General features: G+C 38.7%; 2 protein-coding genes across 2 annotated transcripts; both read right to left on the reverse strand.

Moving 5' to 3' along the window:
• Positions 1-101: 101 nt before the first annotated feature.
• On the reverse strand, positions 102-10,928 carry LOC126999889 (quinone oxidoreductase-like protein 2 homolog). Its single transcript, XM_050863016.1, has 10 exons — positions 10,668-10,928; positions 8,288-8,488; positions 7,475-7,536; positions 6,166-6,331; positions 5,427-5,618; positions 4,483-4,581; positions 3,984-4,066; positions 3,402-3,548; positions 2,875-3,033; positions 102-241 (listed from the first exon to the last, which is right to left on the reverse strand). The coding sequence occupies exons 2-9, from the start codon at positions 8,486-8,488 to the stop codon at positions 2,883-2,885; spliced, it is 1,101 nt and encodes a 366-aa protein (XP_050718973.1). The 5' UTR covers positions 10,668-10,928; the 3' UTR covers positions 102-241; positions 2,875-2,882.
• A 1,432-nt stretch (positions 10,929-12,360) lies between these two features.
• LOC126999892 (uncharacterized) lies at positions 12,361-20,974 on the reverse strand. The gene is made up of 4 exons (XM_050863017.1): positions 20,730-20,974; positions 16,146-16,320; positions 15,572-15,797; positions 12,361-14,272 (listed from the first exon to the last, which is right to left on the reverse strand). Exons 2-4 carry the CDS (start codon positions 16,296-16,298, stop codon positions 12,816-12,818), a joined length of 1,836 nt encoding a protein of 611 aa, XP_050718974.1. The 5' UTR covers positions 16,299-16,320; positions 20,730-20,974; the 3' UTR covers positions 12,361-12,815.
• Between the last annotated feature and the right edge of the window lie 1,441 nt (positions 20,975-22,415).

Genomic DNA, 22,415 nt, shown 5'->3' on the forward strand with positions numbered 1-22,415 from the left:
TTGGCCACTATTTTTCAATAAAGCTTCATTACCAGTGTAGATGGAGTCTTCATCTTTATGCTGGTGGGCAGGCTAATCTTCAGAAATTTTTAAATTAAAAATAATCTCCAAAAGCAACCTGCCCACCAGTGCACCAACAAAATGCTGTTGTAAATTGTTTGGAGATGTGCATGACACTGCTGGGAGTCTAGCATTAATGCCCAAAAGCTCTCCATTGGTGAGCAGTTCAGCTGTTGGATCTCTGTGGTGACATGGTGGGGGGGGGGGGGGGGAGGTATGCAGTTAGCAAGTTCAGAAGAGCAGTCAAGTGAAAATACAGATGAATAACACAGGAAGAGTGGGTGATAGAACAGAGCCCTGTGGAAGGCCACTGTTGATAGGTTTAGGGGAAGAGCAGTGACATTCTACCACAGGTGAGATGAAAGGCAGGAAAGGAAACCAAAGATACAGGAACAGAGAGGGATAGAATCCGGAAGAGGGCAGTTTAGAAAGCAGACTGGTGGCAGACTATCAAAAGCTTTTGATATGTCTAGTGCAACCATGGCAGAGATAGAATGGCATCAGAGCTCCTAGAATACTGTACTATATGCAGTACAAAGTGCACTGGAATAAGCAAACCTAAATGGTATCAAGGGTGTTATGATGAATGAAATTCTAAATACATCATAAGCACAAACCTTACTGTGCTATGGTATGGGATGTTGCTGTATGCCAGGCAGTCTCCTCTCTATTCACAGGGCAAACTCAAGGGCACAGTGCACTGCCTGTTCGTATAATTATTCCTCACTTGTTCTACAGGGTTACCAGGTGGAACATTTCCACAATCAAGGGTGCTGTCTATATAGGTCAATACTTGCAGGGTGGCTTCCATTAACCACACCTGTTTGCCACATGGGACAGACATGTTCTCCAGTCACATGTATAGTGAAAACCTGAAAAGGACAGCATGGGAGTTCTGTAGGTTACTTAGTGTGTCTGCCAACATGCTCTTTATACCAACCGTCACACCAGCAGGCATTGCCTTGCCCGTGGGCAAGGGCCCTTACATGATTTGCCAGTGGTTTTCCAGCTTCCTAAGTCATCTTCGCTCCCAACCATCACACCAGCAGGCATTGCCTTGCCCATGGGCAAGGGCCCTTACATGATTTGCCAGTGGTTTTCCAGCTTCCTAAGTCATCTTCGCTCCCAACCATCACACCAGCAGGCATTGCCTTGCCCATGGGCAAGGGCCCTTACATGATTTGCCAGTATTTTTCCAGCTTCCTAAGTCATCTTCGCTCCCACCATCAAAACAAAAAATCTTAAGGGGCCTATACAAGGCAGCTCCTGTACACTCAACCCCACCATCCATGGGTTTATCTAACCTCTTTTTGAATGTATCTATGGTATTGGCACCTACAACATGGCTCCCAAGCCTGTTCCATTCATCTAACACTCTATTGGTGAACCAAATCTTGCTTATGTCTTTTTGTTGAATCTGAATTTGTCTAACTTAAAACCATTGCCATGCATCCTACCTGGCTCTTTTACTATCAAAATCTTGTTGACATCCCCTTTATTAAAGCCCTTCATCCATTTATAGACTTCGATCAAGTCTCCCCGCAACCTTCGCCTTTCTAGAGAGTGTAGATTTAAATGCTTCAGCCTGTCTTCATAAGGCAAGTTTCTCACCTCCTGAATCATCTTTGTCATTCTCCTTCGTACAGATTCTAACATCTTGATATCCATTGCCTGCCGTGCAAACGCTGTTACCATATCATACTAAGCAGCGGGATGACGTCATAAGCACAGAAACGAAGGAAACAGATCTGGCAACAAACAGTGCTACCAGATGTTGCTGTGTGCCACAGTCTCTACTCCGTTCACCGGTCAAAGACTGGCGGGCAAACTTGTGTCCACACTTGGGGCAGATGCCCGCCGGGCACTGCCCGTTGATCGTATATTCCTCACTTGTTTAGCAGGGTTACCAGGTCGAACAGTTGGTGGAGGGTTTTTGCCACTGCCAGGCACACATAGCAGACCGGGCACTCCAGGGCAGGCAGTGGCCGATAGCACAACCGGACTGAGAGTAGCACAACATGGGTTGCAGCAAGGGTGCTGTCTATATAGGTCAATTAATAACACGGTGGCTTCCCTTGACCACACCTGTTCTTTGCCACATGGGACAGACATGTTCTCCCGTCAAGTGTATAGTGGAAACTGACTGCAAGGGAGTTCCGCAAGTTAACTTCGTGTGTCTGGCAACATGCTCTCTTTAAACCAATCATCAAACCAGCAGGCATTGCCTCGCCCACGGGCAAGGGCACTTGATTTGCCCGTAGTTTTCCTGCTTCTGACATCATCAATTCTTCGCTCCCACCATCAAAACGGTTGAAGCAGTATGATATCTAGTAAGTGTTTGCACCGCGGGCAACTGCCCCTCATCTGGACCCTGTATTCATCAACTGTGGTGGTACAATATTCTGAGCTCTGATATTCCAATCAATTTACTATCCTTTAACAACAAATTCTACTGTCTAGAAAAGCATGTTGTGAGGATAAAGTGCTTCATCTCCTCCAAGTCACACTGTCTATTGCTCAATAAACTTTATATCAAAATAAATCTTTTTACCATGTCTGAGAACTATTGCCTCAACATCATTCACTGTACCTGAATATATATGTACACAGAAAAAAAAAATATATATATATATATATATATATATATATATATATATATATATATATATATATATATATATATATATATATATATATATATATATATATATATATATATAGATATATATATATATATATATATATATATATATATATATATATATATATATAAATAATCAAACGATTTTAATCCTAATCCAACAAATTACTTACATATAATGTTACCGGATTTCTAGAACAACTTTGCCAGTAGATTTTCTTTCCCTCATGAAGTCAATGGCTTGTGAACTCTCTTCCATTTTGAACACTGCAGATACATGTGGAGTTATCAGGCCCATCTCATGCAAGTCTATTACATCCTCAACTGCTTGCCTGCAAAAAAAATAATGAATGGAATCAAGATTTATTTATACCTAATTAATTACAAATTGCTCCCTACAAGTGAGATAATTGACTTGTTTAAGACTTTGTTTAAGATTACTGAAGTATGTTCTTTTAGATGAATGATTAACATTTGTTATTAGTGCACTTGTCCAGGCTATTCCACAGTTTAGAGCGTTTATAAGGAAAACGATCTTTTATATCCTTCAACCACCTTGTCTTTTCACCATATTCTGGTTCACTCATTGAAATAATTTTACCACCACATGCTTTACAGAATTTGGTTTCACACTTCATCTCAAAACACATATTCATTATACAGCAATGTACTGAGGAATAGGTAACATGTATCCCCTTACCTGTAAACAGCATTATCTGCCTCCTGGTAGTGTGAGAGGGAAAGACCAACCAAGGAGACAGCCTTAGGCAGGAGCTGACTTGTCTCAATGTGAGGTATTACACGACTGGCAAATCCTGCCACAATCACACTGCCTTCATGACACACCCTGAAATAGGTACCAATCTGTAAGGTAAGGGATATGGAAACTCCCTCCATAGGTACCTCACTATTCCATAAAGTAAGGAACAAGAACCCTTTTACTTTTTTATTATTTTTTTTATACTATGTACAAAAACAAAAAAGAGGAATCCACTGAACTGGGAGCCAAAAGTGATTTTTTAGTATTACCAGATAGAGAAAATATAATTTATATCACAAGAAAATATTATGATTCTAAGTAAAGGAATGACTTGTACCACTGGTGGCACCCAGAGATTGTATCCTCTTGGCTACCAGTGGCTACCAGTGATTTCCATCCTGGATCTGGGTTTGTTGGGGTGGAGCCTATAACCTCTCCCTGTAAAACTAACATAGCCAAAATCAATGTAATAGTTAATGTTTAATGATAATAGCCATAAAAATTACAGATTATAATACTGACCAGGATAAGCAGTCATGGAATGCATCTCCTCCTATGGCATCAAAGACAACGTCAACACCTTTGCCACCAGTGACTTCCTTCACCTGCAACAGTGTAACATCAACAATTACTACCTTTATTATATGACTGGCAATAAACTAGTTCAACCCTTTTGTCACCATACAGGAGCAAGTCACCATGACTCAGTACTGGCCTAACAAAGCTCTATGAGGCAATTTCTTAGTTAACTTAGATGGTCAGCTAAACAGTTACTGTAGTGATCAGCTAAACAGTAGCATTCTGATAAGCAAGCATGGTCCTAATTTAACTTTTCCTGCTGTAAAATTATCATATAAAGTAACATTGTATGATGATATTTGCAAAAATGTCAGGAAGATTACACAATCAATTTATAGAGTTGTGTACTTCAATCATTGTAACATGACTGGATGCCTAAAAGAATCAGATGGTGAATTTCTTATCATTTAATGCCTTCTCTCGGGATTTTTAAAACTCCTACCTTTGCATCAATGTGTTTCTTGTTGTATTTGAGAGCTGCCCAAGCACCCATTTGTCTGACAAGTCCTGCTTTGTCTTCTGTCCCACACACACCAATAACCTGAGGGCAAAATATTGGTGAGAATTTAAAACTCATAATATGACTGTCCTTATATAACATGCCATCTCCCAGACCTGCAAAAACAGTTTACAAAGAACCACAAATGGATTCCATATGGTAGGATGGTTCTAAAAATTAAATTTCATATCTTTATGAACCTTAAATTTTGGTTTTAAACAATGCACAACACTTGTCTGAAAGAGGCATTAATCAATATAAAGAAATCTTATTGGAAAGTTTGCTGTTTTCCCTATAATGTACATGGAAAAAGTAATACTCATACAGTAAAGTTTCCCAAGATGATGTGGTCCACCATTTGAATGAACAGACATTTTGTTTTCTGAGCAATGCCAAAATTTCTGAATTCCTTTAAATTCCTAAATAACATATATAATATTCTGAAAATCTATCAAGTGAAGATGCAAGTACAAAATAAATTAATGGGGAATCACAATAGTGAGTTATAAGAGGAATAAGAGGGAATTAAATAATGAAATTGAGGTAGTTGAAATCTATAAAGAAATTAGTAAACAATGAAGTGAGATGCTCTTCAAATTCTTATAGATATTATTTTATGGTGTAGGTTAGACCTTGAAAACTGGTAATATAATAACAGTTCTGTTTTGTAAGGGCAAAGGCTAGACTGTAATGAGCAGAAAATATATGGATGCCAGCCTGTTATGAAAAATTAAAAAGACATTTCCACAGGTTAAAGATACAGCATGGTGAATGTTCCAATATGTCAGGTAAACTTGTCTTAATTTACCCTTCCTGCACTTGGTTCCTAATTAAAATTCCCTAACTCAAAATTTCTGTAAACAATTAACAATCTGACAAACACAAACCTTTGCTTTGTAAACACTTGCAGCCAGATCCACAGCCGCCAGACCCAGCCCACCGGCTGCTGCTGTCACCAGCACTGTGCTGCCCTCGTGTACCTTAGCACGGCGATGGAGGCCAATGAGGGCTGTGGCGTACGTGTCGACTAGAGCTGCCCCTTTGTCAAAACCAACTGCATGGTCTACAGTCCAGAGATCCTGTAAATTGGATAATGTGTCACTAAATGTTGACTATTTAATGTAAAAACAGATGTGGATGAGAAATAAATTACAGTAAAGTATAAAGGCTTAAAAAATCAACAAATAACAAATAAATGTGGGATGTTTGTCACTAAAAAATTATGTTGGTATCTCTGCCACTATCCTCATAATTAAGAGTTCAAGATGTTTGAAATATTTAACAGAATAGTAGTCGGGGCAGTTACTTCTGATACCATGCTATGTATTGGGAAATGTATCCTCTAGAAATTTGACAAGTTCCCCTACTATAATATTTTTGAACGAGGGATAGTATAAGGAAGGAAACCTCTAAGACCACTTAGTAGTATTCTAATCTAAATATTCCTAATCTTTCAAAAATACTTCTATCAGCAGTCATTAGTTAATTTATTGTTTACTTTTCCTCCTCTTGATTTTCCTTGGCTTGAAACATACCTCCTACTAACTTACATAGAAAGAAGTTGTTAATGTTGACTGACTTCTACAATCTTAAGTAATAATTGCAAAGAAAAATTTTTTGTTCCACCTGTTCTGAGGCGATGCATTCTTCTGCGAATCCACCTAGTCTCTCCTTGTTGATTCCTATAACCTTGGAACCAACAGCTAAAGTAGTGACATCACTCCCCACTTCCAGCACCTCACCACACACTTCAAACCCTGGGACAAACGGAAGCTGCAGAGTCCTGTCATATCTGAAAAATATCACAAATGAACAATGTCAAACTAGAGTGTTGCAATAGGCGCACCTAACATCACCGAATGTGAGGTATAAACTTGGTGGAGGGACTGTATTTGTGCCTCGAGTGGCGGTAGTGGACTAAAGAGTAGCCTATCCGGATTTTTTGTTTTCCTTTATAAATGATCCACGAGACATCCTAGAGTTAAATCAAAGTATGTTCATATCTTTGTATTCATTCATACACACAATGGTAATATTTCCATGGTGTCTGATTCACTTAATTGAGTGAAATTCTATTGTGATAGTCACTAGTAAAATTGAAAGTAGAAATGCAAGTTATGTCTCCATGAAATATACACAAATAGATAAATATGAAAGCTCACAAAGTCACAATAAGTGACATCACCTGCTACGTGCAGGTAAAGCAGTAAAAATATGCTTATTTAAAAAACTTAACCCGCAAAATGGCGTGCGCTGATGCCTCGGCACACAGTTGTCGTTTAAAATATGAACGTATTTTCATATTATTGTTCTGTTGTTTATTTAATGTTCTGTTCAAGAAAAAGAAAACTCATAATCTTAGTTAGCTTTTGGTTATAAGGATTTTTTACAAAATACAATTATAACATTACTGCCTATAAGTTAGGAAAGGTACTGAATCCTGGATCAGCTATGGTGATGTTAGGTGCGCCTATTTTTGTTACGCCTATAAAACAAAATAGCACAAAATTAATTAAGGTAAGCTATCATACGGTGAAGCTACTATCCAATGGATTTATTGGAAATGCATTCATGAACATACTTCATGGCACAAAACATGTAGACATTAGTTTTTAACACAAATATACTTATATGAAACAGATATCCAAACTATTATACTAAACAAAAATAAATTACATTTGAATATAATAGAGTGTACAATTAATACCTATTTGCCTTGTTTAAAAGTTAATCTTGTTATGTCTTAGTCATCATGAAATATTGTTCAATTTTTTCAATTAACCACCCATTGGGAGCTCTCTCAGGAGAATAACTCCACCAGATGGCTGAGAAAGGTTATTTTGATGTTCATTTATTTTAACTCACTCATATCAAGAATACATACTTAATTACACATGATAAGTTTAAATTCATAATTTTATTCAAATATACTTACTTGTTTTCAATCATCAGGATATCGGAAGCATTTACTCCACAGCTATGCACTCCTACTCTAACCTACAAGAACATAAACGTATGTAATTCAAGGTCATGAAATCAACAAAATATGCATAAAACACAAAATATTTATATATTGCCCCTACTGGAGGCAGCAGATACTTCCAATAAAAAAGTAGCTGTTCTATATTTGCAATACTGTACAACTTATCAAAAGCATTAGAGAAAAATCCTATACTTCACCTTCTAATACAAAACATTAGAAATTCACCACAACAAAGTACACTCACAAAAGCTTAATAGATAAGATCATATTAAGATCTTAATTATAAACTGTTATTTTCCCTTAAGACATGGGGATCAGACAATATACACATATCTTTTATTCCACTTTGAATTGCATGAGATGCTTAAGGAGATATAGCTCCTACAATTCAGAAAGTTAAAGTGTTGAATTATATTTGCAGAGAACATGCTGCAGCATGGTCACATGGCCTTGCATTCCTGCCATTAATCTGTTGGAAAGCTCCTATGAAGTGGTAGCTCTGGTTCAACATTTAACCCTAATAATGCAGACATCATTTTTGTGTCTTCTCAGTTCTTGTTTACTGCTTACTATGAAAAAATAAGGACACCTACAGACTTGCAGATTGCTGTATATATAATGTAAAGAAAAAAAAAGAAAACTACTCTACCTTCCTTTTTTTTTTTTTACTAAAGAGCAGACTTCAAGTGTAGTAGAATAAAGACAATAAGAGCAACAACCAACTTCACTTAGGTAATATTTACAAGCAACATAGATTTTACTCACTTGATTTCTCTCCAATTTCTTTCTTTTGAGCTCTTCAATTTGCAATTCTGCCCCAAACTCCTTCAACACAGCAGCTCTATATGTTGAGGCTTTCCTTATGTTTGCTCTCTCAAACTGCCAACTGGAAGACTGACTTCGTGGAGCCAATGACACCACTTTGGCTCCCCAGTGGAAAAAACGTTGAATGTTCATTGCTGCCATCTGTTCAAGAAACCATTAATTACACATCTTTCCATCTACGTATAGCAAAATATTGATATTCACGGTCCAGGATATAAAGTACTATAACAAAAAGCAAGCAGGTAAAACAGGCTAAATTGTGTCTCATGACACAAGCACATATCCAAAATATGAATGAGTGATTTTCAAAGGTTTGAATTTATTTCATAAGGTAGTAGAGTAATGAAGATTCTTCACTTCAAAGCGAGTGGTAGAGAAAGTGTTTGGACATAGCTAAGTTAAGGGACCAGATAGTGTCCAAGGTACAATCTGACCTGGAATATACAGCAAAAAGTTGGTCACCACATATAAAAGGAACAAACTTACAGAGGATGCAAAGAGTAACAATAAGAACATGCTGCATCTACAGGACCCGTCGTACAATGAGACTCTTTAGATTAACAAAATGTACCACGAGTGTCTCTGAACTGACTCTCTAAGCGCTTGCCACATCCACTCTTTCTTCCTGCCTATGGCTGTCTCTTCAATCACTTTATTTTAGTGGAAACGGGTTACTATTTCAGCAGCAATAGGTTAATATCCTAAGTGAAAAGTTACAATTTTTGCAGAAATAGATTACTATCCATTAGGTTTGCATATGGTTCATAAGGTTTATGAAAACACTAAGCTGCTAAATAATATCCCAATATTTGCTTCAGGTCCTCCTAAGCTCTTAATAAGAGGCAAGTGTTTGCCATTTTTAGTAGAAATTTAATCCATAGTTCCATACAGAACTCTCTGGTAACTTTGGGGAATATAGAAATTAGAGCAGCCTCCTCAGGTGCCATTTACAACAATGATGTAGCACAAAAGGTATCATAATGTACTACTTAGAAACATTTAAACTTAACAAATCAAACCTGATATAACCTAACGTGACACCCACACTACCAAACTGTGATGTGCTAGACTGCACTCATAAACTTTATACATCAACATTTTAAAGTTTCTTTAACTTTCTTGAAGCTATTAGTTACTGCACTGCATTCAGAGGAATAAAACTAAAAACAAAATGTCAGTATTAGCCCCATGAAAGATGGCTATGCTGATTCCCATGTCAGAAGTAATTTTTTTTCAGATATATGCAGGAAATAGGTAAATATTCAGAATTACTGCATACATGTACAGTTCCTGATTATACATATTGTGCATTAGTATTTTTATTGCTGTATCATGGAATTTGGTTGGTAAAGGTTCAGTATAACTCCGGCGCTTTAATTTTGGTCTATTTTCTTCCAAACCTTTACAAAACCATTTGTATACATTTAATATGTACATTATTAGAAAGTGGCGGACAAATAACACCACCTGTTTTAGGGTGGTTAGCGATGGTAGTGAAAAGGCCTACCTACATGTTTTGGTGGTGGCGGCGGCCATTGGGAGGTGAACAGTGTTGCCAACGATGCAACGCTTGGTTAGCGATTAGCCCATGCATGTGAGACCAGGTCCACCACGCGTGGTTATTTTTATTTTTTTTAATTTTTTTAGAACACGCACCTTTACCCAAAGGGTTTTCTGAAGATTTGGGCCGGGTATAGTATTAGGTAAGGGTGCATGTTCTAAAAAAGAAAATAACCACGCGTGGTGGACCTGGTCTCACATGCATGGGCTAATCGTTAACTAAGCATACCATCGCTAACCAGATCGTTGGCAACACTGCTCACCTCCCAATGTCCGCGCCGCCACCAAAACAAATGTATGTACCGTTTATGCCTTTTCACTACCTACCACCATCGCTAACCACCCTAAAACAGGTGGCGGTATTTGTCTGCCACTTTTTACTAATGTATTATATGTATGCAAAGGGTTTTGTGAAGGTTTGGAAGAGAACAGACCAAAATTAAGGCGCCGGAGTTATACTGAACCTTTACCGTTTGGTTAAAGACACACTAAAGATCAGTAAAAAAAAAAAAAAAACGGGAGTCCTAAAATAAGTCGAGTTTGTCACATTATAAGTCGGTAGTGTATTATAGTGAGGGAAGACAGTGTAACGCCATTGAAGAGCAAGTGTGTGAAAATGCTGAAAAGAGAATAAAAAAAAGAGAGGAGGACCTACGCAGCGATACATGTCAAAAGAAGGCAACCACAGCAGCCGGGTGAGGGAGGGAGCACTGACACGCCCACATGTGCACTAACAGTTCAGTGCCAAAGTCTGACTCACGCCGCCTTAACTGCTGCTGTTGCTGGTCTGTCTTGTCGTGTGTTGTTCCTTATTCAACTCCTGTCCATCCAGCTATCAACGTTTACACAAGCAGCTCCCCCGGTGTCTCTTCTGCTTGATCTTGGACTTGATCTTGATGTCACAGGTGGCTTAAGATTTCTCCCCAGCCACAGGCCTTTGTATCGGCAGCTCCTGTGAACGAAAACAAAAACATGCGGAAAGTCTATGTTCTACTCGTGGCAAGGCATTATTCCCTACATCTTGCACGCCACATGCTCTCCAAGAACTCTTTCACTGCCTCAATCACTCGTCCATTCGTCTCTGCTGGCTGCTGTTTGGTTAAAGTCTTGGTCAACGCTACCAGATTATCGTACTCATAGCATATTGTATTTACCGGTTTTTGGCGCCTAACTATTGCCAAGAAACATCAGAAATTAATTATTTTAACGATAAATATAAATGAATCTAGTTATTGGGGCCCAGGAAACAGTTTTGGGGTCGGAAGTTGGTAAAAATAAGAGGCTGAGTACGACAATCTGGCAACGTTGGTCTTGGTTCTCTTCTTTGCAACGGCCGCAGGGTGAACACAACAACGCATTTTATCATAATATTCTGATTGATTGATTGTTAATTTATTGTTGCAGGTAAACAACAAGGGAGAAGGGAGGAACATGTCTTGTATGAAATGTGGAGAAAGAGAGAAGAAAGACAATAAAAAGCATCGCCAACTTTTTTTTTTCCTTTAACCCTTAAAATAGTTCTGCTTTTCTACTTCATTTACTGCAAATAAATGAATGAATAAATAAATGAATGAATGAATAAACTACGATCATTTTTAAGTTGCATACCAATCGCGATGTCCTATATGTATGGCTTCTATGTTAGTAAAACCACAATCTAAGAATATACCATCAATAGAACGAATAGTTTAATTTGTCAAGTAACAATACCCAGCGTATACAATGTTTTCCCAACATCTTGCATGACATAATCTTTAAAATGTTTTCTTTATTTTAATATGTCGTAGGGTGGGCGAGGCAAAGCGCCCCCCAGCATATGCCGTCATTGACTGATTGATTGATTTCACAATATGTACCATATTTATTCCACCAAATTGATCAATTTCTCATACCTTTCTAAAAGTGGGAAGTACCCCCACGACACTACCTACTACTGTTATAGGTGGCTGGCGATCGACGGACCCATTCCTATGCTGTATTAATATCCCCCACGAGAAGATGCCGGATTCAATTAGTGACAATTTTACACAAATACCTCCGTATGCATGTATGTTTTTTTTTTTTTTTTTTTTTTTTTTGCACTATTTACATGAAAATAGAGCTGTTTAGCTTACCTTTCAAAATGCTTTCTCACTTCTTGAGGTGCACCATTCAATAATATACAATCAGCAATAAAGAATGTATGTTGCCTATATATATATATATATATATATATATATATATATATATATATATATATATATATATATATATATATATATATACACAAGGCTTCACTGGTTATGAAACTGCCACTAGGCAAGCCATAGACAGCCACTGTGAGAAACCAGATAGTGAATGCAGTCTTAATGTCAAATCCAAACCATCAAGTGATTTAAGTTACTGAATAAAAAGATTTTGTAAAAAGAATAAATATAATAAATTCAGGAAGTTTCAATGAAAGAAGAAATCACTTCATTTTTTGTACAATCTTATTATGAATAATACAAATGGATGTCATTCATTCATTTCATAAAATATATATATATATATATATATATATATATATATATATATATATATATATATATATATATATATATATATATATATATATATATATATATATATATATATATATATATATATACATACACACACACACACACACACAGTAAGAAAAATATCTTTGGCTCAGATTCAATTAGAACTTTGAGCATGTAATGTCACCATTTTGGAAATTTAAATTGTTGAAATTTTTTACAGTACCAATTTATTGTCAAAATGGATATCCTAGTGTTGCTAGCATCTGGAAGTGTAAAGGAATTGGAAAAAATAAAACAATGCCCAACTATGAGGATGCAGAGTTAGTAGATGAGGTATGTCAATTAGATTTCTCACTTTTATGTCTGAGCAATGGAGTTCTCTTTTATCCATGAGGAAGGAGAGCTGACAGCAATGAAATGGCATGGTAAAGGTGGCTAACTGCAGTCACTGTAGTGGCACGATTTCCTTCATAGTTAAGAAGTCTGTGTGTGAGGTGAGCCTCCTTCAGGACTGATGAACCCAAGGTCACTGACACAGTCTGTTCCTTTAGGTCTTCAATTCTCCTTTCTAGGGCTGTCTTTAGTGAAAGCACAATGCTGGAATTTGGACTCTCTAGCTTGATGCATATATTTTTGTCTTCCTCTGCACAAGTGACCTCTATCCTATTATCTTTATACCAAAGTGTAGTCTGAGTGCTTGCCCTGGTTTCTGAGTTTCTTGACTCAAAATTAAACAACTTATGTAATAATCCTAATGTATTGTTGGTATTTACAAATGATAGTGAAACCTTACAGAAAGGAAATGGATCTCTCTTTGATTCTGAACCAAGGTGGGAAGTGCTCTTTGTATCAATACATTTTGTGGCCCCAAACTCCAATAATTTAGCAGTTGTACTGAAATTACATTCAGGACTCAGGCTCAGGTTACACTCAGTACTTAAGAAGTCCAAAATATCAATCTTAATTTGGCAAGCAAGAACTCTGCACACTGGCTGAGATGAGGAAAAGTGTTGCAGTACAAGATAGCTCTCTACCTCTATGTGTCCAGAAGTAGTGGAGAAATCAAGAGGGGGCAAGACTATTGTTTGGTATATATCTGATTTCAACTGCTCCTCTCTGAGTTTCATACTTGACACTGACTTACTTTTGATGCCATCAATAACCATGCATAATGCCCACCATCTACCCCTCAAGTCAATATCAGCACTTATTTTGCTAAGCTTTACAGTAGCAAGATAGTCTTTGCTTTCCACACTTTTCTCAACCCTAATAGTAGGAGAAAATATACACTTCTGCTCTGTCAGAAGTCTTTGGGCTAAGCTAAGCTGTTTCAGATACAACCCTAGTGTTTGGATAGTTTTTCCTTCCATGTTTATGATTTTTGAACATTTTTCAATTGCTTTCATCATTTCACTGATTGTGTGAGGCTGTTCTGTTACCTTAACCTTATCCCCTGGTTTCCAGCACATATTTTCATTCTGTCCACTAAGTGTGTCCCATGTGCACATGTACTTCCTTCCATCACAAGAGAACATATGAATTTTCTTCTCATCATTGATTTTAATGATTCCTTTAACATATAGCTTGCTGCACTTCAGAATAACTTCACCCTCCTCTGATAATGAAACAAGACACAGCCAACTCATTGTTCCATCAGAAAACAACAACATATTTTGTTGTCCACAGCATGTTACAGGGGCTGCTGGTAGAGACTTCATATGCCACACTAAACTGTCTTGATATGGCATCTCATCGTTTGAGCTGTTATATAAGCTTTCACTTCGTCCAAAGCTTACTGCAGTTCCTTTGCTGACAACAACTATTACAGATACATCACCAACTGAAAAAAAATAATAGTAACAATAATAATCAATACCTAATTTTATCTTAATTTTTAAGTGAAATTAGCATCTTATATAATATAACACGTAAACTCATAATGACTCATGACTTGAGTTGATTAAAGTATAATGATTAAGTTTGAATCACTAAGCTACTGATAATAAAGAAAATTCCTTCATTGTTTCACCTGTTGTGATGTAACCTTGCATTTAGCAACTAATTATTACTACAAACTTCTTGTGATGCTGCAGTACTTGACTTTTAATCCTTATCAATCATGTGGATGAGAAAACCTGCTGACTTGAGACATTTCAAACATATAATTTTCCACCTATCATAATCACAACCTTTCCAGTAGCTATCCCCTCTCCTCTGATAACATTCTGCTTCCAATCTTCTTTAGCTTAGAAGTTCCTGCTCTGTTCTTGATGAAATCCCTGGAATTACTTGTCTCAACTGTTTAATTAAAAAAAAAAAAAAATCCCAGAGGACCACTCTTTTACCCACAATAAAGACAGTTTTACATATCTTGCCAAAGACCATGCATGGAATTTTCTAATAACAAACTGTTAAATACCAGAAACACCTGTATCTTCAAGCAGTTTTGAGTGTAAATTTCAGGCAACTCTAATATGAGTATGAACTTTGCTAGCTCTCTTCTCAGACCAACATAAGACATACGTTAGCTTTTTTTATTATAAAGTTAGCAACCCATCCTGAAACTACTCATGGCTACACTAGAAGATACACACAGGGTTATCAATCTTCTTACATAAATATGCCTACTCCTTCCTATTCCTTTCCATGTGTAACTCCAACACATGACTTTATGCATTTCACTTCATACTATTCATACCAAACTAATGATGATGTAAAGTTGTCCCTCACTATTCACAATTATCTAAACCTCATTTTCATATCTATATCTCATCTGCGCAAGTCTTTATTAGACACAAATCCCATCCTGTTAATAAATATGCTATGAAGTGGCTCATTTCAACCGCAGATATCCTCATTTGTTGTCACTCACTCCATGCCCGTGTTCAGAGGTCAAGTTTGGCAAAACAATATTATTCTTTAATCCCTCTTTACCTCCTGGTTTACATGTCTACCTTTCATCATTTTCTTAACTGACTATAGGGCATGCTTATACTTCATATATTATGACTGATTGCAGATTATCAAATTCTTCCCCCTACAGTACAATATATATCCTTCATCGAAGAAGTTTAAACAAAAATAAGTCAAATACATAAAGCAATACATCTTATTTTGTACTTATTATCCTATACCTTACCTTTTAATATTCCTGTCCATAGTATGGGCTGGATCATGTGGCAAAGTGTGACACACTGACCCGGCAGCTTACAATGAGCTGCCAGAACTGTTCTAGAGTCACTCACTACCAAAGCAGTTTGTGGGAGCCTTTTGGAAGCATTACAGCTACTATCATTTATTTCATATTTAAACACTGCCTTTTCTGTTGGAGAGTCCATGAAGATTGGGTAGAGGCTTCCACCATGCTATAAAGAAAGGATTTGTGTAGTCAGCAGTAAAAGTGATTAAAATTCAAAAGAATCTCTCAAAAATACTTTGTGAAATGCACAAGCCAAATTCTTAATTGCTTCTCCTAAATTTCCATCTCAAACCCCTTGGAGATGTGGGCACCCCAGGTTGGGAGTCCCTACTCTGGGCTCACTTCAGCTTAGCTGCATTTACCACAAGTACAATCAAAGTAGAAAAAATAGTAAGCCTAGTCAGCCTACTTGTGTTGTTACCTGTGTGTAATGTTGCTATTTAATAGCCTCCAAGCAGTATGATAGACCATTACAAGTAAAACAGTAAAGCAAAAATAAAAGACCACATATTACCTGAACACTAGACAAACATGAAGTTCCATGTAACTTCCGTTTTCCATCATCAGTAACCAACCAGTGAAGGCTGAGGCCAAGTGGGGATGACTTCAAGACCAGCTGGCAGCCCTCCAGCAAGCACTGTGCTACTTCATCACCGCTTAGTGACATCCTTAGCTTTATTTAGCACTGACTGAAAAGATAACAGAATTAAGTCAATTACAAAAAAGTAACTTATACAAAATGTAAAGCTAACAAAATCCCAAGAAGAAACATTTCTGAGCTTTACACGATTATTTAAGCATCCTCTTCCAGATATCAAAAGTGAAAACATGAAGATAAATATCTTATTTTCCAAAGGTCAAAGCTGAGAAGATTTAAGGCACACATCACATCATACAAAAATATTGTAAAGTAAAATAATTATGACATATTACAAATAATTCTAAATAAAATTAGCCTGTGCCACGAACAGGCTGGGGCCATCCGTAAGTCCCCTCAAGAAAGCCTACCAGCACTACATGTAGCACAATAAATAAATAAATAAACTTCATGATACTGCACTTTGGCAACACCAATGCTCAAGACTTTCTTTGTAAATTATGATAAATTTCTCCATGTTGTCTTTTATTTTTGTCTCCATGACTTGCAGATTGCAGCATAATGAAAATACTGCTTACACTTCAACGAAAATTCTCTAAATACTTCTACTACAGCCCTTCTCAGAAGACCTTAAAATGTCATTCTTCTGCAGGATGGCACTATAGATTGATTGATTGATAGTTCATTGTTGCAGGTAAACAACAAGGGAGAAGGGAGGAACATGCCATCCCAACCCCCAGGCAGGACAGTGTGTGATTATACAACTATTAGTACATGTGTAGGTAGCACCATGAAACTAAAAAGATACAATGGTAGGAAGGAATGCACAACAAGGGAGGGGGGCGGTACCTGCCGGCCTCCCCCTGGACAATAAGAAAATAAAATGTGGGGACGGAGAACATTGCCCAAGCACTAGATGGGAATGAATACAGAGACAGAGTAAATACTAGTCCTTAAAGAAGAATACTGCAGAGATCACAGCCTTGTATAGCACGGCAGTAGTTCAGGCAGCCACACACTGCATCACCACCTTGGTGCAAACTGAGGATGTTCTTTGAGGATAGCAGGGAGGACATCATGGTTCAGGAGCCAATAAATTGTTTGGGGCAGGTCAAAGCAGTCCTGTGGTTTAAACTTAGCAATGAGAGGGCACTCCATAACATAGTGATGCAGTGTGTGGCCCCTCGGCTTAGCACATAGCGTGCAGCAGACACCAGGGGAGTTACTAATCTCCCAGTAGTACCTATAGCCTAGCCTAAGGCGCATTGCTACCACATCCTGAGGGGCATTGTGTCGCCCATAGGGGTAAACACAGCGCTGGGAGACACTAACATAGTGGAGGCTGCTGGCGCTGCCAGTGTCACAGCAGTGTCTGAGATGGGTAGCAATGCTATCACGTGAATAATGCCTAAGTTTATTCTTAACATAGCTAAGCGTATAGTCAGTGCCAGGGTCCACTGTGTCATCCTGAAGGGCACGTCGAGCAAGGCAGTCTGCCTTCTCATTGAGCTGGATGCCCACATGGGAGGGCACCCAGGTGAAGTGGACCGTGGCACCTGCGGCCTCAAGGGCACGGACAGCAGTCAGGCACTTAGTTACAAGATCACAGTCTGTAGGGGAGGAGGACACAAGTTCATGTAATGCAGCCTGGCTATCGACAAACAAGTAGACATTTTCGCGCAAAGCTGCTACAGTGTGGAGCCTCAAGGACGGCATACAGCTCAGCCCGGGTCGAGGACAGGTACCCTGGCAGCCGCCTGGTAACCTCAATGTCAGTGTACTGGGTGAGGGAAGCGTAATCACGGATATAGACGCCACAGCCCAACCTGCTGCCATCGACAGAGCCATCACAGTACACATGGACAGCCCGAACATGGGGGTACTTGGACAGTTTGACCATGAAGTGATCCTGGAGGACATGGGGAAGCCAATCACGTTTAGGGAAAGGTAGTTTTTCAATGTCTACACTGACACGGTAGGGAGGCCAGGCAGGTTGGGCTGGGGAGTAAACTAGGCCTAAGCACGCCTCTAACACACCCATCTCTGCTAACAAGAGATAAATTTTTCTAAGATAGGGAGTAACAGGAGCCCTGGAGTCGCAGTGCAGAGTTACCAGTGCCTGTTGAAGGGGCACTGCACCAGCACGAAGCAAGCGGCTGACGGTGCGACAAGTAATTTCCCAGATTCTGTCCACAACACAAGGCAGATTCAGTTCTGCCCTCATGACCTCAAGTTTTGCAGTTCTGGGGCAGCCCAGAATGATGTGCATGGCTTCATTTTGAATAAGTTCCAAGGGGCGAAGTTGTGCCGCACTAAACTGAACCAAAACGGGGGGCAGCATAATCAATGAGGGACCTGATGACAGAAAGGTAAAACATCCTCAGGACAGGGATGCCAACTCCATGGCCCCTGTTAGCCAAAACTTTAAGAGGAGCTAACCTAGGAAGGCAGATGTCCTGAACATGACTGACACTCTGCACAGATTTCTTGAAGCTGACAAGGGCGCCTAAGTACTTGTATGTAGGAACTCTAGCTAAAGGAGTGCCATTAACATTGGGCAGGTGAGAAACTCTCCTCCCACTGGCTTGAAATTTCGTCTTATGTTCATTGATGACAAGGCCCATTTGTTCACACAACGCCGACAGTTGCTGCAAAGCTAAACTGAGAAGAGCAGGACTACTGCATTGCACAAGGATGTCATCCGCATAAATAATGACCTGAGTATCACCCGGAAAGGGCCACCGAGCAATTTTGTCCATTAAAATGTTGAAAAGCATGGGGCTGAGGCACCCCCTTGCAGTGTGCCCAGCTCAAACACTTCCTCCGTGGAGGTAGCACCCTGGAAGACGACTTGCGCCCTCCTACCATACAAATAGTCCCTGATCCAGCTTAAGAGCCTTCCACAGACACCCTTCAGAATGAGTTCTTCCATTATGACATCCTTGTTGGCCCTATCAAAGGCCCCTTGTAAGTCCACAAAAGCTCAACAATTCACATCCAGATTACTAAGGCACTGAAGAAAACAGTAACTTTTGGAACGGCCCTTCATAAAACCATGTAAGTTTGGGGAGAGCTGGTCCCCCACCTTATATAGAAGTCTGTTCAAAATCACCCGCTCTAACATTTTACACACACAGCTCGTCAGGGAGATAGGGTGAAAGGTGCCATCACCCTTGGGGGTGGGAACGATCAATGCAGCTTTCCACGGAGGGGGGAGGTGACCTGCGGCAAACGACATGTTGAACAAGTCAAGCAGGGGGTCTATTGAAATCCAAGGTGTTAATTAGGCACAGGGAGTTGTAATTGAGAGCAATAAATTACAGATTTTTGTTTTACCATAATCAAACATTTAGGCATTTTTTTTAAAGTAATCATAACCAATCATTGCAATATTCTACTAATCTTTACCATTATTACTTGCATGGCTACAAAATGGCAAATAAATTGTTCACAGGAAATGGGCAGTTTAGCTTCAAAAATAAATTCATAAAGCAGATGATATTTAATATTAGTAATTTTACTGATGACAAAAGTAATGTAAAAACAAAACTAATTCACAGGTCATCACATGGCTGAAGCTTTTGTTATTGAATCGCTGCTTTCCTCCACAGGTCTGGCCAAAGAGATCCCTGATACTTAATTATTGCATTATATAGACAGGTTCCAACCTTTTCTATTCCAGAATGTCTTTAATTTTTAACTAAACATGTAACTAATATTTTGAGTCATAAATGTTTCATCAAAGTAATCATTGCAATAGAGCTATAATGGAGGTAATAATGAAGTATTTAGCTATTTTAACCCCTATAGTATTCCAGAGTTTGACTATTTTTCTGATAGATTTTATCATACTATTAATCTCTCTTTATAGTAACTATTTCCTACAGATATGGTTCCTAATGGGGGAAGAGCTTTCCACTAGGAGGTGGTTTTGTTTTGTTAGACTGAGATAAGGGGCTGACAGGAGATGAAGATTGACCCCATTAAGAGGTGATGTTAGGTTTGGCTAGATTTGTTAACACGCCCATATTCCGCTTCCGACCTTACAAAATACTTATTAACCTTCAAACATCCCGGAAAACCATGAGAAAAGAGTGAAAGTATCAAAAAATTGGTGAAAATAACGATGGAATGCCAAACATTAATAGTTCATACCTGTGATGTTGATGGGTTAAGATTGGTTATATTAACACGCCCATATTCCGCTTCTGACCATACAAAATACTTACTAACCTTCAAACTTCCCGGAAAACCATGAGAAAAGAGTGAAAGTATCAAAAAATGTGTGAAAATAATGATGGAATGCCTAACGTTAATAGTTCATACCTGTGTAGATGTTGAAGGGTTAAGATTGGTTATATTAACACGCCCATATTCCGCTTCCGACCATACAAAATACTCACTAACCTTCAAACTTCCCGGAAAACCATGAGAAGAGAGTGTAAGTATCAAAAAATGTGTGAAAATAACGATGGAATGCTTAACGTTAGTAGTTCATACCTGTGTAATCAAGTTCAACCCATCCACAGGTGTCAACTCGCTACTCTTCCTTCCTTCCCTTTTCCTGTGTTGTTTAGGGACTTCTTGGGCCTTGTGTTCCCATGATAGGATGCTGAGTCTTCCGTTCTACCTGTCCCACACCTGCAGGACGCTTTCACTATCACAGGAACGCCATTTCCTCTTGTTATCTCTCGCCCCTCCCTCCTTAGCCTTGCCGCCCAACACCGTCCATTACTCGTCCGATTCCTTGGCTTATGGCTACTCTACAAATACTCTACTTCCGCTTATCGTTTATAGATTATATACGCGTTAATTTGTACTAATGTGTGTTTTATATGCTATGTGTGAGACGTTTTGCACACTGTGATAGCTGTGGTTTGAGTTTTTGTTGTTGTTTTTTTCTCATGCATCAGTCAGTCAGTCACACATTCGGAGCCGTTTGTTTTGCTTTTCTCTCTCTCTCTCTCTCTCTCTCTCTCTCTCTCTCTCTCTCTCTCTCTCTCTCATCATAATGCTATATATAATCATTCTCTCTCTCTCTCTCTCTCTCTCTCTCTCTCTCTCTCTCTCTCTCTCCGGTCACTAGTGCTGGGGATTAAAATCGCGTCAAACCTCAAATTCTCACATCAATGCATCGATGCAGCAAATAAAGCGAACAGAATGTTGGGCTTCATTAAAAGAAACTTTTTATTCAAGAATAAAGATGTAATACTTCCGCTCTACAATAGTTTAGTCAGACCCTACTTGGAATATGCGGTACAGTTTTGATCTCCCCACCATGCAAAGGACATTGCTAAACTAGGTGTTCAGCGTCGAGCAACAAAAATGATCCCTTCCTTGCGCAACAAATCCTACGAAGAAAGGCTTTCCACCTTTAACATGTTCTCTCTTGAGAAACGTCGCCTCCGAGGAAAACTGGTCGAATGTTTTAAAATACTTAATGGTTTCACGAATGTAGACAGAACAAAATTGTTTATGATCGATGACACTTTGCGAACGAGGAACAATGGCACAAAACTCAAATGTAGATAAGTAAATTCAGACTGCACCAAATTTTTATTCACCAACGTTGTAGTGCGAGAATGGAATAAGCTCCCACTATCAGTGGTCCAGTGTAACACGATTGACTCCTTTAAAAACAAGCTGGACCGTCACTTCCTTGAACTTAATATTAACTAGAGTAGAAAAGCAACGTTTTGGAGCCATCTGATAAATGTAAAATCACTTAGGTTTAAGGACAGACCACCTAGTCTGGACCATGGGGTCTGTGTGGTCTGATTTTCTATGTAAATCTATGTAAATCTCTCTCTCTCTCTCTCTCTCTCTCTCTCTCTCTCTCTCTCTCTCTCTCTCTCTCTCTCTCTCTCTCTCTCTCTCTCTCTCTCTCTCTCTCTCTCTCATTAAGCTAAGCATTCTCTCTCATCTTTCTTTCTTTCTTTTTTTTTTTTTACATCTTACTTGTTGCAATTTCTCTCTCTCTCTCTCTCTCTCTCTCTCTCTCTCTCTCTCTCTCTCTCTCTCTCTCTCTCTCTCTCTCTCTCTCTCTCTCTCTCTCTCTCTCTCTCTCTCTCTCTCTCTCATTATGCTAATCATGTAGGGTTTTCTCTTAATTGTTAATTCTGTTATTATGGAACTAGAAAAAAAATTGGTCACCTATGTAACTTTTGCTGGATGCTTCATGAATTC

This window comes from Eriocheir sinensis, chromosome 17 (assembly GCF_024679095.1).
Source record: "Eriocheir sinensis breed Jianghai 21 chromosome 17, ASM2467909v1, whole genome shotgun sequence".
Taxonomy (NCBI): Eukaryota; Metazoa; Arthropoda; class Malacostraca; order Decapoda; family Varunidae; genus Eriocheir; species Eriocheir sinensis.

Coding starts and splice junctions, on each gene's coding strand:
- LOC126999889 (XM_050863016.1), bottom strand. CDS start 8,488: ATGGCAGCAATGAACATTCAACGTTTTTTCCACTGGGGAGCCAAAGTG. Junction 6,332..7,474: donor ATCCTGATGATTGAAAACAA/GTAAGTATATTT, acceptor GATATTTTTCAG/ATATGACAGGACTCTGCAGC. Junction 4,582..5,426: donor CAAGTGTTTACAAAGCAAAG/GTTTGTGTTTGT, acceptor TTTTGCCCTCAG/GTTATTGGTGTGTGTGGGAC.
- LOC126999892 (XM_050863017.1), bottom strand. CDS start 16,298: ATGTCACTAAGCGGTGATGAAGTAGCACAGTGCTTGCTGGAGGGCTGC. Junction 15,798..16,145: donor CATGTTTGTCTAGTGTTCAG/GTAATATGTGGT, acceptor CTTTCTTTATAG/CATGGTGGAAGCCTCTACCC. Junction 14,273..15,571: donor ATGGACAGGAATATTAAAAG/GTAAGGTATAGG, acceptor ATTTTTTTTCAG/TTGGTGATGTATCTGTAATA.